Here is a 17,495-nt window from a genome sequence, read left to right as displayed (position 1 = left end):
ATTTATCAAAACTTTATACATCAAGTTTAAAAAACACCGCACACAGATTATAAGAGTTTCTCCAATTAAATCGAGACACGTGAGATTTATTTTGGAAAAATATTCATTTGTTTTTTGATGTAAATGGGCTTTTACATGTTGACTAAAAAATAAATAAATGGGCTTTTACATGTTTGTCATAAGTAAGAACATCACTCGGCACACACTCCATATACAAAATATCAAAACGGCAAGCAGTTTGTAGTGATCAGGTTTCAGTTAATGTCGTTACTCAACTGATTTAGAAAAGCCGTTGCGTCTCTCACTTCCTCCTCCTCCGTTAACGGTTAAACTCACAAACAACCATGGAGAAGAAGATCTTGCGTTCCTCTCTACTTTGTTGCATCGTCTTTCTTCTGATCTCTAACTTCTACGGATCCGTCGAAGCGGGGAAGCGACGGATCGAGATCACGGACGATCTAGACGACGTGGAAGACAACGAAGAAGACGAATCGTGGAAAACGTGGGGGAACAAAGCAGCGGCGCCGGAGTTTGATCCTCCTCCGGATTTCTCCAACATGGGATTCGATCAGATCCAAGAGGAGATGGCTAAACGGACTTTTGCACCCGTCGTCGGTTTCGTCAAGCTCCGGTTAGGCGTCCAACGTACTAAGGTAATACAAAGGCGTCAAGTGGCTTCAAGCCGAATGAAACATTCGTCCGTAATCCCAATTTTTTTTGAAGAAAATTACATAAATATAGGTTTCCAAATTTGTTTTAAAAAATATTTATTGAAATCTTTACTAAATCGCCTAGGGGAACTCTGGTTCTAAGTAGCTTCAGACGGTTAAAAATCGTTTTGATTTCAATCAACAGGATATGGTGGTGGACATTGCTATGAAATGGACGAAAGTTCTGAGAACAGGTGGGTTGGGAGTGAGGTTCATGGCTGTGGATCGATCCACGGTGATGTTCAATATGCAGAACGGGAAGGAAGTGACTGAGGTAATAAGATAAAGCTAAAACGGATTGTTCAGAGAGATTATTGACAACTACAATCATTTTTATTTGTAGCTAAGGGAGTTTGTGCTGCGCCAAGAAGAGGCTTATGAGGTTAAGATAGGGAAACAAGAGTTTCGACGACCTGGAGATCCTCCTCTTGATGATGTCGTCGACAAACTTAAGAAAAGCAAGGATGATGAAGGTGGTGATGGTAATAACAAGAATGATGTGACCAAGGATGAGTTATGAGATTGAAAAGTTTATCTCTTTTAGCTGAATCTTTAGCTACAATATCTTTGACATGTTTGCTTCCGTAGAATACAATGAAAAGGGATGAGTATGCACTCATTTAAGCTTATTGCTAAACGTGGAAAGCTCAATGACCTGAATCCTGGGAATGCTTTCAGCTTCTGCTCTCTCTTTCTCTGTGTTGTAGCCCCAGTTACCTGTTTCATTAAATAAGATCCGTCAGAATAATGCGCAATAAGAACCAGAAAAAGATTATATGAGGGGAGACACAAAGAGACTTACTTAGGTATAGGTTCCATTTGTCTAGTTCAGGCTCCTTGATGACATTCTTCAGCGTTGCGAGTCTGTCTTCCACAAAACTGTCCATGGTGGGATTGTAAACTAATGCTTACCAAGTCATGTAGATATATATGTGAAGGAGTATGAACGAGACTTACTGCAGCTTTAAGCCCTGATGTTCTGGCTTGTTCTGGAGTAGCTTTAGCACTTCCACCTTTGGCCTATCAAACAGAAAAAAAGTAGCTTAAAGGGTAGAACTTAGGAGAAACTAGAAGATCAAAGTTCTTGGTGATACTGGTACTGTTACCGACCCTGAACCTAGAGCATAGATCCTTTCTGGTGGTATGATTACACCTGCTATTTCACGCAGCAACGCTTCTGCAAACCGGCCCTGCAATTTCCACCCCACACAGATACTAACAAAGTTCAGCTACTGATAGCAACAGACAGTACACAAGTCCAGATAGTTCTGAATCATCACAGCACCTGTTTGGTGGTAACAATGTAAATCTTTGAGCTGGCAAACTTCAGTGCATCTGACACTCCTGGATAGAATCTGCAAATTTAGTAAGACTATGTATCAAAGATATGAAGCTAAGTACGCGACAAAAGATGGAACTTTGACTATATGATTTGTAAGATTTAATCTTGAAGACATAAATAAACCTATTGGCACCAATCCAAGTGGTCAAGTCATTGTTAATCCAATCATCTCTAACACTCCCAAACAAATCAATCAAAGCATCTTTATCGTCTTCATCCCAAGCTTCCATGATAACTGGTTTAATCTTTCCCCAGCTCTCCAATATCCCATCAACAGTCAATCCCTCTGCAACCTTAAAAATAAACAAACACAACCAATCATCAATAAACTCTTCATCTACAATACACAAAGATGAAGCATTCACACTCACTGAAGATTTTCTAATAGAGGGCATCTTCGTCTCCAACAGTAGGCGAACAAGTAGAAGATTCTCATAGCCAGTTTCCACCACAGGTCTCACCTACAAAACACACCAGCTCCTGTGTAAGCTTTAAACATTCTTTCAAAATCAAAAGCTTTAAGCTGAACAAACAGTAATAAAGATGGTGAATTTACAATATGCATCTGGTCAACGATCCATTCCTCTAAAGCTGAATCAACTCCCACGAACAAACCAGGCCATCTCACTCTCGCAGCCTACTACAACACACGAATGTTCAGTAACCCAAACCTTGAAAACGAACTAAAGTTCCAAACTTCAGAATCGGACAAAACAGAGACATAGAGAATATCGAAGAGTTTGACCTTAACAGCAGAAAGAGAGCTTTCTCCACAGCTATCGCAGAGAACTCCATCGAAGTCTAAAGCGTAGAGATCTCCCATTCTCCTTCTCCTCCTCCACTGGTTTCAAGCATCCGACCACACATTTGTTTAAGAAACGAAGGTTTACTCATAGTGTGTAAGACCCAATCATAATAAGACACGTGTCAAGAGGATATATATTATAAAAAAAAGCTTGTGATAATCTTTTTTAACCGACTGCAGCCGGTCCCACTGTGTATTTCAGCCAACCTAAAAAACCGGTGTCGCCGGTTTCAAATAATTGCTGATCTTCAAGTCTCCTCCTCCAGAGAGAGAGAGAGGGAGAAGAATCTCATCATCAATCTCCGGATCCAATCCAATCCAATCGATTACGTATCGTCTCTTCATTAGGTATTTTCCCGAGGACCGATTCGTCCCTCTGTAAAACTCTTTCTTCTTCTGTGATTTCTCCGTATAGCTTTTTGTTATAGCTCGTTTCGAATTGGATAAGCTATTTGTGGAAAGAGATCGACTTTAGCATTCTGCTAGTGGAATCTGATAGAACCCAGAAAGGAATTTTGTTTTCCTCTGTTTCTGAATATCCCCTACTAGTATCGATTGGCTTCCTCTGTTTCTGAATATCCTCTGTATTCATTGGTTTCAATCCTTTAATCAAAATAGCTCCTGTAATGTCCCCTTGATGTTGTTTTGGGTTTGAGTGTTGCTAATACGATGAAAGTTTGGTCCTTTTGCATTTGAAGATCTGAGAAATGCTCTGTTTTTTTTCTATAGTTAACTAAAGCAGAGTGATTCTCTGTTTCTTAGGGTCGTTGGAGATTCTTGTGGTTAGAAGATGGCTGACAAAGAGGATCATCCTCCTCCTCCTCCTCGTGGGAATGAATGGGAAGTTGTTTCACTTACTTCATCAGCTTACGCTGCTTCTCCTGGTCCTTATAACGTTGAATCACGAGATGCGAGGAAGTTTGATCATGCTTACTACGGAGCTGAGACTTCACGTGATTTGTTCATGTCTGATCACTTTGTGTTCCCACCTAGCCAGCACGAGGATTTACCAATTGATGATGATGAACCTGTTTTCGAAGATGAAGGAAGTAAGGATGATGGCCAAGACTTGATGATGCCAGAAGAAGGTCAGGGGTTGTCTGATGAACATAGTACTTCGAGACAGTACATGGAATCAGCCATGTATGAACACGGGTTCATTGATTCTGAGCCAAATGAGAGTGCGGAGGATACCGTTGGACCTGAGAAGGATGCTAAAAAGGCAAGACATGACCTTCCTTGCGAAGCCTGGTGGAGAAGGAGAGCTGTTTCCATGTATATACGCACGAGAGAAGCCAATGCGATGTGGTCTTTGTTCTTTGCAGCTGCTGTCACGGGGCTAGTGGTTCTTGGTCAACGCTGGCAGCAAGAGAGGTGGCAGGTTTTGCAACTCAAGTGGCATTCAAGCATCAGTAGCGAGGTAATGATCAAGATGAATCATTATGTATTCTCTTGGTAATAGCCATTCATTGAAATGACGACTCTTGTTTTGTTTTTGCTCGCACAGAAGCTGAGCAGGGTACTTGAACCTCTCTCTCGCTTGAAAGGTGTGATTGTGAGAAGTAACCCACAAGCTTCTCTCGTGAGGAGTGGCACCTCCAGTGAGATCTAAAAGCCATTGTATCATTCGTTGCTCACCTTTCACAGCACAGGTACATAAACAAACTTGGTCTTGAGTTACATGTGTGTGCCTCAACGTCAAACGCTTTTGGTTTTCTTCAGCCTCTATGTTGGCTTTATCATCTAGTACTATTACAACGGAGATTCAATTGCCTTCTCACACAAGTCACAGGACTCTCTCTTTCAGTGCGAAAAGCTTCTTTCGTCTTTATTTTTTTGTTAGCTTCTTTCTTGTCTTAGTGTGTGTGAAAATATAGACACATATACACTTGTTTTTCTCTTTTTAAATTACGAATTTTTATTTTACTATCATTGGATGATTCCTAAATGAGACAATACGTTCTGATTTGTAAAAAAACTGTAAAGCAAAAAAAGTTTTAATCTGCTTAAAATATATGAAAAACTAAAATGAAAAAAGTTCAGATATCTAACAGCTTTGAGTTTAGATTTCCAAATATTTTTCTTTTTGAAATGATTTTTTTTTCAAACACACTTAAAAAAATTCAAATTTTATAATGTAAAATGCTTTAAATAAGTTTGAACGGGTCTAAATTTAGTAATGTAATTATCATAATCTAATATGTAACTTTATTAAATATTAAAATAAAATGGACATGGACATGGACATGGACAGAGTTTGACTTTAAATAGGATGAGATCTCAAATGAGACGTATGAGTAGGACGGGTTCACTTATTTTCATTTTTCTAACAAATTTTTTGACATTTTTTATTTCATTTTCGCAACACTTTATAATGACAACTAATCCTACTAAAACCATTCTAGTTAAATCGACAATTTTGTTTTGTCAAAAACAATCTGTAATTTTATATTATATCTCTTAAATTTAGAAATTTAATTTAAAATCAACAGTCAATGTATATAGTGACTTAATGCTCGGTGATAATAAAATGTTGTCAATTACTCTATCTGTTTTTATAATAAATGTCGTTTAACCTTTTTGCCAACAAATTAAGAAAAAATAATATTTTCTTTTTTCTTTTTTAATACATTATTTGTTTGGTTTTTTTAATTATTTAATTAAAATAAAATTTAAAATTGAGATAATTATTTAATATGTGTATTGAACAAAATAAAATGATGAAAAAAATAAAAGTAAAACAACGTTTAATATGAAAGATAAAGAGTATGATTTATTAAGTTCTTATCAGTTTTGTTTTTAGTTAATTTCTAGATATTTTTTCTATTTAAGTTGATTGCTAATAACTGTACCTTTAAATTTTTTTGTTGTAGAAAAAAATCTTTATTGCTGTATGATTTTATGGTTTTAGATTTATTGTTGTATGATTTTATGGAAAATCATATAAATTGTTTTGTGTATTTGGCTCTACAAACCATTTGTACATTTAATAAAAATTGACTTTAATTAAAGCTTAATTGTTGTGATTTTAGTGTTTTAGAAATAAATAAGACTGTGGACAGCATCTACATCAATTACCAATCACACCATGACATTTTTTGTTGTAGAAATCTTTTGTTGTAGAAAAAAATCTAAAATTTTTTTTTGTTGTGGTTTCAGATTTATTGCTGTAGGATTTTATGGAAAATCATATAAATTGTATTGTGTATTTGGCTCCACAAACTATTTGTATATTTAATAAAAATTAACTTTAATTAAAGCTTGGTTGTTGTGATTTTAGTGTTCTAGAAATAAACAAGTACGTGGACATCATCTACATCAATTACCAATCACACCATGACATTTTTATTTCAAGTATCTAATCTAATTAATTAAAAGTTGACTCTAATTAATTAAAATAAAAAAACGTTGACTCTCCTTTTTCTATTTTTATTAGGTACTTTTGTATATATATATATATATATTCACATCTTATTTGTTCTGTATTTACGAATACAAAACAACTACATCAGTTTTTTTTCATTCTTATTGTATCATTTAAAATGGCTAAAACCAGCATTCTTGGTATTTTCATGATTGTTCTTGTTTTAGGTTTGTTCTACACTTCAAAATTATTCAATATTTGTAGATTTTTACTTTTACATCGTAATGTTTAATTTGTTCATAACCTTATTAGTAACAAAATAATTGAGATTATACTAATATATGTTTTTAATATTTATTTAGGAACAGTGACGATGGAGTCACAAGGACAATGCCATGACTATATTACTGAACCTGCAATTTGTGAACGTAAACAGTGTGCTTTTGAGTGTGCTGCCAAGTGGAAAGGATCTGGCAGTTGTATTCCAGATACCGATAGCTGCCTCTGCACTTTCAAATGTAGAACTTAATATTTGTTTGTGATTGATATGATCATAAAATATATTATTTAATAAAAATGGATTGAGAAATTATATTGCAAATTTTATGCAAATGTGAGACTAAATTCACTCTATTCTGCTCTGCTACCACGGCCACATGATCATTAATAATTAGCCATATCTCAGAGCCCTCCCAAGTCTTTACTTTCCAAATGTTATTTTTTTCAATCGAGGCTAAAGCAGGAGATACATGGTGTTGTTCTTCTTGTACTACCTCCAGGAGTTGATAAGCACTTTGTGAAGTGTATATTTCATTCCTCCATGTCAAATTGTCAACTTATCACTTCTTCTCAGATCAAACTTCGTGGCTAAAACCCGGTTCACCTCATCCTCTGCAAATATTTGAGTGATCATGTTCACATCCCATTGACCCCTTGTTTTGTCAGTGAGATCCGATACTTAATAGACAACGTATCCACACAAAAACCTTGTTACGATGAAATTGATTAACTCAGTAAACAAAATCTTCTACATTACAAAAAAAAAAACTAATCTAACATTGTTTATGTTTGTTCAATAATTTTCTTTAAAAAATCATATTTTTCATTTTTGGAGTCTTGTTCTTAAACACACAAAAAAAAGGAAGAAGACATATTTTATATATAATAATTTAACGAAAAAGAGACATATAATGTAATGATAGAATCTAAACTAGTTCTTTTTCACTTTGGGAAGTTGGAAAGATGATAGTAATGTGGTGCAACTTCCTCTAGCCATTCACCTCGAATCTATGTGACAGTCCGGATGAAATTCCGACTAGTTTATATAAAAACTTATCGCATCCTTCTTTAAAGGATTTTTAATAATTTAAATCCTCAACTAAAGATCAATCGTAAAACAAATCCTCAACTAAAAATCTTTTGAAATAAATTCTCATCTTTATGTATGTTAATGTTTTCGCCTCTCCGTGACCTTTGATGTCAACTATTTATGGAAAAACGTTAACTGTTGACGACAAATGTTATGGAAGGACGAAAACATTAATTGACATAAAGATGAGAGTTTATTTCACAAGATTTAGCTTTAGTTGATGGTTTAAATTACTAAAAATCCTTTAAGAAAGATGCGATAAGTTTTTATATATAAGGACTGTTTGTTTCACCATTTGTCATCTTCATCCAAATGATTCATTTGCATGATCTATTCAGATGATCCATTCACATTTTTGTGATTGTTTGTTTGTCCATCCATCTAGATGAATCATCTAAATGGATCTTGTGTTTGTTTCTTTATTTTTATTTCCATTCAAATGAGTTTATTAAGCAAATTACCAAAATACCCTTATTGTGGTTTAATCATATGTTTGATATTAATTTTAACTAGATTACATTTAATTATTTAGTTTAATATATTTACATTATAATTATTTTAAAATTAACGATTTTCTTTTTTGCGGTTTGGACGGAAAAAAAAAGATTTTTTGATTTTATCGAGAAAACACATTTTTCGGTTTCGGCGGAAAAACAAAATTTTTTGGTTTTGGCAGGAAAATGAAATTTTTTGGTTTCGCCAAGAAAACACAAATTTTTGGTTTTGGCGAGAAAACATGTTTTTGCAGTTTTGGCGGAAAAAACACTTTTTTGGTGGTAAAACGCGTTTTTTGCTGGAGGGAAACACGTTTTTGCGATTTTCGCGAGAAAATGAAATTTTTGGGTTTTGGCGAGAAAACGAGATTTTTTGTTATTTGCGGGAAAACGCGTTTTGCGGTTTTGGCGGGAAAACGCGTTTTGGGCGGAAAAATGTGTTCTTGCTGTTTTGGCAGGAAAACGCGTTTTTGCGGTTTTGGCAGAAAAAACATGTTTTTGCGGTTTTGACGGAAAAACGCGTTTTTTGGTTTTAGCGGGAAAACACGTTTTGGCGGGAAAAAATGTTTTTTGCGGTATTGGCGGGGAAACACATTTTTCGCGGAAAAACGCGTTTTTTGTGTTTTTGCGGTTTTCGCGGGAAAACGAGATTTTTTTTGGTTTTGGCGAAAAAATGAGATTTTTCGGTTTTGGCGGGAAAACGATATTTTTCGGTTTTGGCGGGAAAACGAGATTTTTGGTTTTAGCGGGAAAACACGTTTGTTTTTTGTTTTGGCAGAAAAATACGTTTTTGCAATTTTGGCGGGGAAATATGTTTTTGTGTTTTAGCGGAAAAATGTGTTTTGGGATTTTACTGTGAAAACATATATTTTTTTGTGATTTTGGGATGAAAACACGTTTTTCGGTTTTTGCAGAAAAACACGTTTTTGCAATTTTGACGGGAAAACACGTTTTTGTAATTTTAGCGGGAAATTGCGTTTTTGGGGATTTGGTGTGAAAAAATAGTTTTTAGGTTTTCGCGAGAAAACGTGTTTTTGTAGTTTTGTCAGTTTTCGTATGTGATAAAAATGATATTATGTTTAGGTTTGTAATTTGTGAATTACATTAGGGGCATAATAGACATTATACCTTTTTGAATGAACCATCTCCATTCAAATGATCCAAATTGGTTCAGCTGAAAGGACTTTAAAATTAAGCTTAAATTTCCAAAAGTCATCCGGATGATCCATTTGAATGAGTTGCACTTTTAGTGTCTAAAGAAACAGAACTCTCATCTTCATCCAAATGATTCATCCAGATGTAGCTTTAAATCTTTTGTTGTAAAAAAAAATCTTTAGATTTTTTTACTGTGGTTTTAGATTTATTGCTGTAGGATTTTATGGAAAATCATATAAATTGTTTTGTGTATTTAGCTCTACAAACCATTTGTACAGTGAATAAAAAATTAACTTTAATTAAAGTTTGATTGTTGTGATTTTAATGTTTTAGAAATAAATAAGACTGTGAACAACATCTACATCAGTTACCAATCACACCATAACATTTTTATTTCAAGTATCTAATCTAATTAATTAAAAGTTGACTCTCTTTTTTCTATTTTTATTAGGTACTTTGTATATATATATATATATATATATATATATATATATATATATATATATTCACATCTTATTTGTTCTGTATTTACGAATACAAAACCACTACATCAGTTTTTTTTCATTCTTATTGTATCATTTGAAATGGCTAAAACCAGCATTCTTGGTATTTTCATGATTGTTCTTGTTTTAGGTTTGTTCTACACTTCAAAATTATTCAATATTTGTAGATTTTTACTTTTACATCGTAATGTTTAATTTGTTCATAACCTTATTAGTAACAAAATAATTGAGATTATACTAATATATGTTTTTAATATTTATTTAGGAACAGTGACGATGGAGTCACAAGGACAATGCCATGACTATATTGTTGAACCTGCAATTTGTGAACGTAAACAGTGTGCTGCTGAGTGTACTGCCAAGTGGAAAGGATCTGGCAGTTGTATTCCAGATACCGATGACTGCCTCTGCACTTTCAAATGTAAAACTTAATATTTGTTTGTGATTGATATGATCATAAAATATATTATTTAATAAAAATGGATTGAGAAATTATACTGCAAATTTTATGCAAATGTGAGACTAAATTCACTCTATTCTGCTCTGCTACCACGGACACATGATCATTAATAATTAGCCATATCTCAGAGCCCTCCCAAGTCTTTACTTTCCAAATGTTATTTTTTTCAATCGAGGCTAAAGCAGGAGATACATGGTGTTGTTCTTCTTGTACTACCTCCAGGAGTTGATAAGCACTTTGTGAAGTGTATATTTCATTCCTCCATGTCAAATTGTCAACTTATCACTTCTTCTCAGATCAAACTTCGTGGCTAAAACCCGGTTCACCTCATCCTCTGCAAATATTTGAGTGATCATGTTCACATTCCATTGACCCCTTGTTTTGTCAGTGAGATCCGATACTTAATAGACAACGTATCCACACAAAAACCTTGTTACGAAGAAATTGATTAACTCAGTAAACAAAGTCTTCTACATTACAAAAAAAAAAAACTAATCTAACATTGTTTATGTTTGTTCAATAATTTTCTTTAAAAAATCATATTTTTCACTTTTGGAGTCTTGTTCTTACACACACACAAAAAAGGAAGAAGACATATTTTATATATAATAATTTAATGAAAAAGAGACATATAATGTAATGACAGAATCTAAACTAGTTCTTTTTCACTTTGGGAAGTTGGAAAGATGATAGTAATGTGGTGCAACTTCCTCTAGCCATTCACCTCGAATATATGTGACAGTCCGGATCCGACTAGTATATATAAAAACTTATCGCATCTTTCTTTAAAGGATTTTTAATAATTTAAATCCTCGACTAAAGATCAATCGTAAAACAAACCATCAACTAAAAATCTTGTGAGATAAATCCTCATCTTTATGTCTGTTAATGTTTTCGTCCCTCCGTGACCTTTGACGTTGACGGAAAAACATTAACTGTTAACGACAAATGTTATGGAATGGCGAAAACATTAACTGACATAAAGATGAGAGTTTATTTCACAAGATTTAGCTTTAGTTGATGGTTTAAATTACTAAAAATCCTTTAAAGAAAGATGCGATAAGTTTTTATATATACTAGTCGGAATTTCACCTGCTATTTCACGCAGCAACGCTTCTGCAAAGCGACCCTGCAATTTTCCCAACACATACTAACAAAGTTTAGCTCGTGTATAACACTAGCTACAGATTTGGATTGAATTGGAATCATTTGAGCTGGCAAACTTCAGTGCATCTGAAACTCCTGGATAGAATCTGCAAATATAGTAAGACTATACATCAAAGCTAAGAAGCTAAACTCGCAACAAAAGATAGAACTTTGACTATGTGATTTGTAAGATTTGATCTTGCAGACATATATAGTTATATACCTGTTGGCACCAATCCAAGTGGTCAAGTCATTGTTAATCCAATCATCTCTAACTTTACCAAACAATTCGATCAAAACATCTTCATCCCAAGCTTCCATGATAACAGGCTTAATCTTTCCCCAGCTCTCCAATATCCCATCAACAGTCAATCCCTCTGCAACCTTAAATAAAAACAAACACAACCAATCATCATCAAACTGTTCATTTACCAATACACAAAGAGGATCTCTTAATGCAAGCTTACGTATAGTGAGAAGGATGGTTAAAAGGCAAGAGACGACCTTCCTTGCGAAGCTTGGAGGAGAAAGAGAGCTGTTTCCATGTATATACGGACTAGTGGTTCTTGGTCAACGCTGGCAACAAGAGAGGTGGCAGGTTTTGCAACTCAAGTGGCATTCAAGCATCAGTAGCGAGGTAATGATCATGAAGAATCATTATGTATTCTCTTGGTAATAGCCATTCATTGAAATGACGACTCTTGTTTTGTTTTTTTTTTCTGACACAGAAGCTGAGCAGGGTACTTGAACCTCTCTCTCGTTTGAAAGGTGTGATTGTGAGAGGTAACCCACAAGCTTCTCTCGTGAGGAGTGGAACCTCCGGTGAGATCTAGAGACCAAAAGAAAACGCCATTGTATGATTCGTTTCTCACACAGCACAGGTACATAAACAAACTTGATCTTGAGTTTACATATGTGTGCCTCAACGTCAAACACTATTGGTTTTCTTCAGCTTAAGTTTTTTTTTTTGTAAGCTAATTCTTCAGCGTAAGTTGTTGCTTCACCATCTTGTACCAGTAGAACGGAGATTCAATTGCCTTCTCACAGAACTCTCAGTTCCAAAAGCTTCTTTCCCCTTTTTTTTTTGTTTTGTTTCTGGATGTTAGCTTCTTTCTTGTCTTGGTGTGGAAATATAGAACGTATTCACTTCTTTTTTTTCTTTAAATTATGAATTTTACTTTCATTGGATGATTCCTAAAAAGACACTACGTTCTGATATGTAAAATGTAGAATCATAAAACATACTCCGCAAATAAGTCAAATTATTATAGCCTTTTAGAGTGGTTGACTGCTGTCTTGATTACTACTAGTATTAATTACCATGTGAATATAAGTGAGGGGTTAAAATTTTAAAACTAACTATAATAATGATTTCATTCACCGTTTGTAACTTTTCAGTATGTATTTTATTTTCTCTTATTATTTCTTGATATGGTCTTAAATGCAAAATGAGAATGACAAAAAAAATCACGTAAAATGAACAATGTTATGTGGGACAAGCCACGCGCGGTATCTATTTATTACATTTACGTGATCGGTTCACAAGTCGTAACCAAAAAGTCATTAATTTCATTATCCCACTATATAAAAGCAACTAATTTCAAGCCTTCTTAGACATGCCACATATGATAAAATATTTAGAACCAATCATTTAGTCATGTCATTATGAATTTCTTAATGACAAATTGCTGGGCCTCACAAAACCTTCACACCAATTCAATGTATCATTCCAGCCAATAGCATATCATATTCTTCCCTCTTCGTTAACCCTAACCTCCACAATTCTTATAAGCTTAAAATAGTTAAGGCAAATTACACTACACCATTAAATAATTCATACCACCATCTTTCAAAATTCCGGCTAGATAGATACACTTTCTCCACTGTTCAGAGCCATTAACACCTTAATCAGATCAAAAACCCCAACCTAACGACTCTCTTCAACTTCCCCATCTCCATCTATATAACCCTTTGGCCACTTACGAAGCTCAAGTATTCTCCAAAGTTATATGAAAATACCTACCGCAGCTATGGCTGGACAAACTCCAACTCAACTGCACGAAATCCAGTCGAGGCGTGTTGAAGAAGAGTTAGAGTTTGTATTATGATCAGAGTACGCAAATTTCTGTCTAGATCGGCCATTTAGATCCCTGCAACTGAATCGCCACTGCCGAAGAGACGACGTAGCAGAAGATGAAAGATGTTTTTTCGTTCAAGAACTTTCGTATTGAATCTCTTCATAAACTCTTGGTAAGCTTATGTTAAGTTTAATGTTCTAAATCTGATCTGATTTGATTCGATATTATACATCGACGAAATTAAGCTTTTAAATTTAGTCATGATAATTGATACTGTTATGAAAAATTCCTTTGAGATTAGGAAGCATAAGTATATTGAAGCTCCAGATTGGTAATGATTTGTTTTTTAAAAAAAATTATTGCTCGAATGTATGGTTTGTCTATGCTCTTTCTTGATTAATAGTGTTTGTATGATTTTTTGCAGAAATGACAAAGCAAATCTGCTCAAATATTAGCCACAGACCTGAAAGTTTTTGCGGCTTTCAACTAACTTTACAAAGAGATCACTCAGCTTCTGACTCTAGAGAATTTTAGGTAAATTTTATGTTCACTTTATATAACTGAATTTTCTGGAAAGCATACACTTTGGTGTTTAAGAGTGTGTGTGTGTTTGATATCTCCACAAGGAAAACGAGAAATTGTTAAAATATGGTGATACAAAATCAGCCAGGAATATAATGTATACTGTGTTGCAGAAGCTGATCGAGGGAAATCCTTTGTTTGATGTGAAGCTTCCCTTTCCCAGTTTCAAGGCTTCCCAGCTCAGAACTTTGATCAATCAAAGGTGAATTTCCTATATATTTCTTCAAACAGAAGGGTCAAGTTTTCAATGTTATTTTGTGCGGAATATTACATCTCGAATTGGCAGAACCAGCTATGTCAACGAGGCCAGATCTAGAGTTCAACACATCAACCAAATTGACAAAATTATCCATCTCTTTTTTGATGTATGCCATCAAAATTTAATCTAATCTTTAACTCGAGTCCTGAAATGGCTTTTTGTTGCAGGTTGTACAAAGTCTTGAACATTCTTGAGTTCAATAGCACGAGGCAAAATATGCCAATAATAGTGCATGATAAAGATGGGAAACTCTGACTACTTTTTGAAAAACCAAATAAGTAAGTGTAACTGGTGATTTCATATAACAAAGTATACATATCTTCCTTTTCAAATTATTTTATGCCACTTCCTTTTCAAAAAATTTGGAGAATGCATGCTTGATCATTAGTATATTATACACATATAATCGGTCATATAATACACTGAAAACGTAGCTCCAATTGCTGATTTTTCATGGGATGTTAACGCAACGATATTGCTATCTTTATTACAAACTCATGTTGGATGTGATCTTGACTTCAGGAATATTTTATTTTCCTAGATTGATAATTCTGGAAGCAGAAGCATGTAATACAAAGTTTGGATATTTATAGTTAATTAACTAACTTGTTACCATAAATGTGCCAAATTTCCAACAAGTTTTTTTAGTCATATAATGATATAAAGTCATAGCCGGCGAAAATTCCTTCACTTTTACATATCTTTTTCTATTATTATTACAAAATACTAGATCCTTTCTCCGCGCTACGCGCGGATAATATATTTAAATTTGTTATATTTATCATTTTTATTTGTATGAAAATTTTTGTATATTAAATTATATATAATTAGTTTTTAAATTTTATTTTTTTATATTTTTAGGTTAAAGTAAATATTTTTATTATATGTAACACAATTAACTAATAAAATATGAAGAATTAAGTCCGAGATTTTAGAGTTATGTATTAAAATTATGTATAGAACATAAATTATCTTAGTTTAAAAGATCGGAATCTCATCTCGAATAAATTCACGAAACGAAAAAAGTACTTCAATCCTATAAAACCCCCTTTTCAAGAAAAAAACGTACTTAATAATATTTGTTTTACGTGTAATAGTTGAAAAATGACAATTGAATATCGATCTATAATATTATTTTAATATATCTAATGGTAAAATATTAATTGTAATTAACAAATTTTTGAATTTTGTAATATTACATGAATTAGAAGTCTTTAAAATCTAAAATCTATTTTATTAACATAATATATTTCTTATTCATTTATTATTTTGACGTTACAAAATATTGCTTTATTTTAATTTGTATATTAACTTTTTAATAATTTACTTTCTTTTTAAGTAATTTTAAAATTATCAAGAATATAATATATTTAAAATTATTTATTTATATATATATCCAAATATGATGTCTCATTTTTATGTGTGTTTGCGTTGAGCATATTTAATTTGTAGTTTTTATATTTAATACCTTGTTGCGTGCCGTTCTATGGTTTTAATAAATGTGTTGTCATTTCATTTTTTATTACTACTAACATGATTTTTTAGTGATCAGTGATAATGTATTTTTAACGTTATGTATTTTTTTTATCGTATATTTTCTAACTCTTCATGCTGACACTTTTTTAGAATCATTTTAATTAGATAATATGTTTAAAGATGTAAATAAAATTGTGTATGTTGTAAATCTAGACTTTTTAGTGTAACTGAGCACTTTCAGTTATGAAAATTATATTATGATTTTATTTTACTAAATCTTTCTTTCTGTGTATATTTTTTGTTTTATTTTGTATTTTTACAATTTTATTGCCTTATTCTTTAATTGCAGAGAATTGCTATTTTTAATTTTTGTTTCATATACCTTAAAAGTCTTCGGTTGATTTTTGTTTGTTTTCTTTCTCTAATTACAATGTACAGTTTGACTGTTTCTTTTTTTTTTTGGATCAAACTACTAATATCATGAGATAGAAAAGCTTAAACTCCAACAATGGAGTGAATATTTGTGCTAGAGAAAACTGATTTAGCCACTAATATAGTGAGATATTATAATATTAGAAGGTATGGAAACTCTTCTCTGTTGTCCTACGCTGGACATAATTAAGTTGTTATCAATTGATTCTATATTTGTGATAACTGGAAATACATCTTTATGTCTTCCTTACATTATCCTTAATTGGTTTATGATTCGACCATTTCTAATATACTGAGAGTAACATAATATTAGATGTTGATTATCTTCTTCCAATTAGGAATGCACAGAATGAGAAAAATTCAAAGGTGATACCACTTTACAATTTTGTCCTCATATCTATATAGAGTTAGTTTATAGATTACTCTATATGTTTCAAAATGTAATCAGTTTTAATTAAAGTCTGTAATATTTAAAAGTTATTACTTTAGAAAACTATCATTTAATATATAAATTTAATCAATTACACAGTAATTTACATAATTTAATTGGCCACACAATATCCAATAAATATAAAGTTACATTGTAATATAAAAACAATTTATTTAGTGAAACAAAAAATACTTTTAAACCATTATATTATAAAACAAAGAAAATATTCAAATCATATTGAAACATTCATAAGAATCAGAAAAGCTGAAATCTCAATGTCGATCATTTACGTCGGCCATGCTTTAGACCATCTCCAATGTATTCCTCTATTTTTTTCTCTAAAATAGAGGAATTTCATAATAGAGATGGATTGTCTCCGATGCATTTTCCTATTTTCTCTCCTGAAAAAGAATATTCTTGATATATTCTTTTTTAAGTTTACAAATAATATTTTTTATTTCTGAAAGTTGAAAACCAGCCCAATTTATTTTAGTATTTTATAAAATTATGATATTATTTACACTAAATATTTCTTTACAAACTATTATGTAAATAAAAAAATATAATTATATTTATATAAATAATATATTTCACTAAAAAATATTTTCGGTTATAATTGTTTAAGTAAAAAGTTAAAGGATCATTTTGTAAAAACAAATAGAGTAGGTGACATGGCAAAAATATAGTTTCTCATTGGCCGATTATTTTCACCTACGTGGAAACTCTATCTAATATAGCATAGCTAAAATACATTTTAAAATATGCTTGAATGTTCCAAATAATGAACTTATTAAAATATCTACATTAATAAAATATTAAATTGTAATAAATTATGAGTTATTCAAGTTCATGAGTTCAATGTCAAATATTAAACTTTAGATTTTGTGTAA

General features: G+C 32.5%; 3 protein-coding genes and 1 long non-coding RNA gene across 12 annotated transcripts; 2 read left to right on the top strand and 2 right to left on the bottom strand.

Annotated features, from left to right (window-relative positions):
* The first annotated feature begins 49 nt into the window (after positions 1–49).
* LOC103866940 lies at positions 50–1,458 on the top strand. Its single transcript, XM_009144950.3, has 3 exons — positions 50–653; positions 856–984; positions 1,054–1,458. The coding sequence occupies exons 1-3, from the start codon at positions 345–347 to the stop codon at positions 1,228–1,230; spliced, it is 615 nt and encodes a 204-aa protein (XP_009143198.1). The 5' UTR covers positions 50–344; the 3' UTR covers positions 1,231–1,458.
* On the bottom strand, positions 1,211–2,987 carry LOC103866942. Of its 2 annotated transcripts, none has more exons than XM_018659286.2 (9): positions 2,798–2,987; positions 2,609–2,689; positions 2,424–2,513; positions 2,176–2,345; positions 1,996–2,065; positions 1,805–1,900; positions 1,668–1,730; positions 1,513–1,589; positions 1,211–1,427 (listed from the first exon to the last, which is right to left on the bottom strand). In XM_018659286.2, the coding sequence occupies exons 1-8, from the start codon at positions 2,873–2,875 to the stop codon at positions 1,539–1,541; spliced, it is 699 nt and encodes a 232-aa protein (XP_018514802.1). In that variant the 5' UTR covers positions 2,876–2,987; the 3' UTR covers positions 1,211–1,427; positions 1,513–1,538. The 2 variants fall into 2 exon arrangements, with proteins under 2 accessions (XP_018514802.1, XP_009143199.1); XM_009144951.3 differs by having other exon boundaries at positions 1,821–1,900.
* Positions 2,988–3,031: 44 nt separating this feature from the next.
* Positions 3,032–12,867, top strand: LOC103866943 (ATG8-interacting protein 1). Of its 6 annotated transcripts, none has more exons than XM_033291089.1 (4): positions 3,032–3,205; positions 3,620–4,231; positions 11,940–11,985; positions 12,077–12,867. In XM_033291089.1, the coding sequence occupies exons 2-4, from the start codon at positions 3,648–3,650 to the stop codon at positions 12,179–12,181; spliced, it is 735 nt and encodes a 244-aa protein (XP_033146980.1). In that variant the 5' UTR covers positions 3,032–3,205; positions 3,620–3,647; the 3' UTR covers positions 12,182–12,867. The 6 variants fall into 6 exon arrangements, with proteins under 6 accessions (XP_033146980.1, XP_033146979.1, XP_009143202.1 ...); XM_033291088.1 differs by lacking the exons at positions 11,940–11,985; positions 12,077–12,867 and adding exons at positions 4,365–4,509; positions 6,584–6,822 and having other exon boundaries at positions 3,036–3,205; positions 3,620–4,277; XM_009144954.3 differs by lacking the exons at positions 11,940–11,985; positions 12,077–12,867 and adding exons at positions 4,365–4,509; positions 4,580–4,861 and having other exon boundaries at positions 3,036–3,205; positions 3,620–4,277.
* LOC117133927 lies at positions 10,715–11,830 on the bottom strand. Of its 3 annotated transcripts, none has more exons than XR_004458005.1 (3): positions 11,816–11,830; positions 11,572–11,732; positions 10,715–11,455 (listed from the first exon to the last, which is right to left on the bottom strand). It is a non-coding gene; the product is annotated as an uncharacterized LOC117133927 (long non-coding RNA). The 3 variants fall into 3 exon arrangements; XR_004458006.1 differs by having other exon boundaries at positions 11,572–11,725; positions 11,816–11,828; XR_004458004.1 differs by lacking the exon at positions 11,816–11,830 and having other exon boundaries at positions 11,572–11,744.
* Positions 12,868–17,495: the final 4,628 nt, after the last annotated feature.

The sequence above is a fragment of the Brassica rapa genome, chromosome A05 (genome assembly GCF_000309985.2).
Source record: "Brassica rapa cultivar Chiifu-401-42 chromosome A05, CAAS_Brap_v3.01, whole genome shotgun sequence".
NCBI lineage: Eukaryota > Viridiplantae > Streptophyta > Magnoliopsida > Brassicales > Brassicaceae > Brassica > Brassica rapa.
The sequence above is the reverse complement of the archived record's forward strand: the minus strand, read 5'-3'. Positions and strand labels throughout refer to the sequence as shown.

Coding starts and splice junctions, on each gene's coding strand:
- LOC103866943 (XM_033291089.1), top strand. CDS start 3,648: ATGGCTGACAAAGAGGATCATCCTCCTCCTCCTCCTCGTGGGAATGAA. Junction 4,232..11,939: donor CAACGCTGGCAGCAAGAGAG/GTGGCAGGTTTT, acceptor GCAACAAGAGAG/GTGGCAGGTTTTGCAACTCA. Junction 11,986..12,076: donor ATTCAAGCATCAGTAGCGAG/GTAATGATCATG, acceptor TTTCTGACACAG/AAGCTGAGCAGGGTACTTGA.
- LOC103866940 (XM_009144950.3), top strand. CDS start 345: ATGGAGAAGAAGATCTTGCGTTCCTCTCTACTTTGTTGCATCGTCTTT. Junction 654..855: donor TAGGCGTCCAACGTACTAAG/GTAATACAAAGG, acceptor TTCAATCAACAG/GATATGGTGGTGGACATTGC. Junction 985..1,053: donor ACGGGAAGGAAGTGACTGAG/GTAATAAGATAA, acceptor TTTTATTTGTAG/CTAAGGGAGTTTGTGCTGCG.
- LOC103866942 (XM_009144951.3), bottom strand. CDS start 2,875: ATGGGAGATCTCTACGCTTTAGACTTCGATGGAGTTCTCTGCGATAGC. Junction 2,690..2,797: donor GCTCTCTTTCTGCTGTTAAG/GTCAAACTCTTC, acceptor GTGTTGTAGTAG/GCTGCGAGAGTGAGATGGCC. Junction 1,901..1,995: donor ACATTGTTACCACCAAACAG/GTGCTGTGATGA, acceptor TGGAAATTGCAG/GGCCGGTTTGCAGAAGCGTT.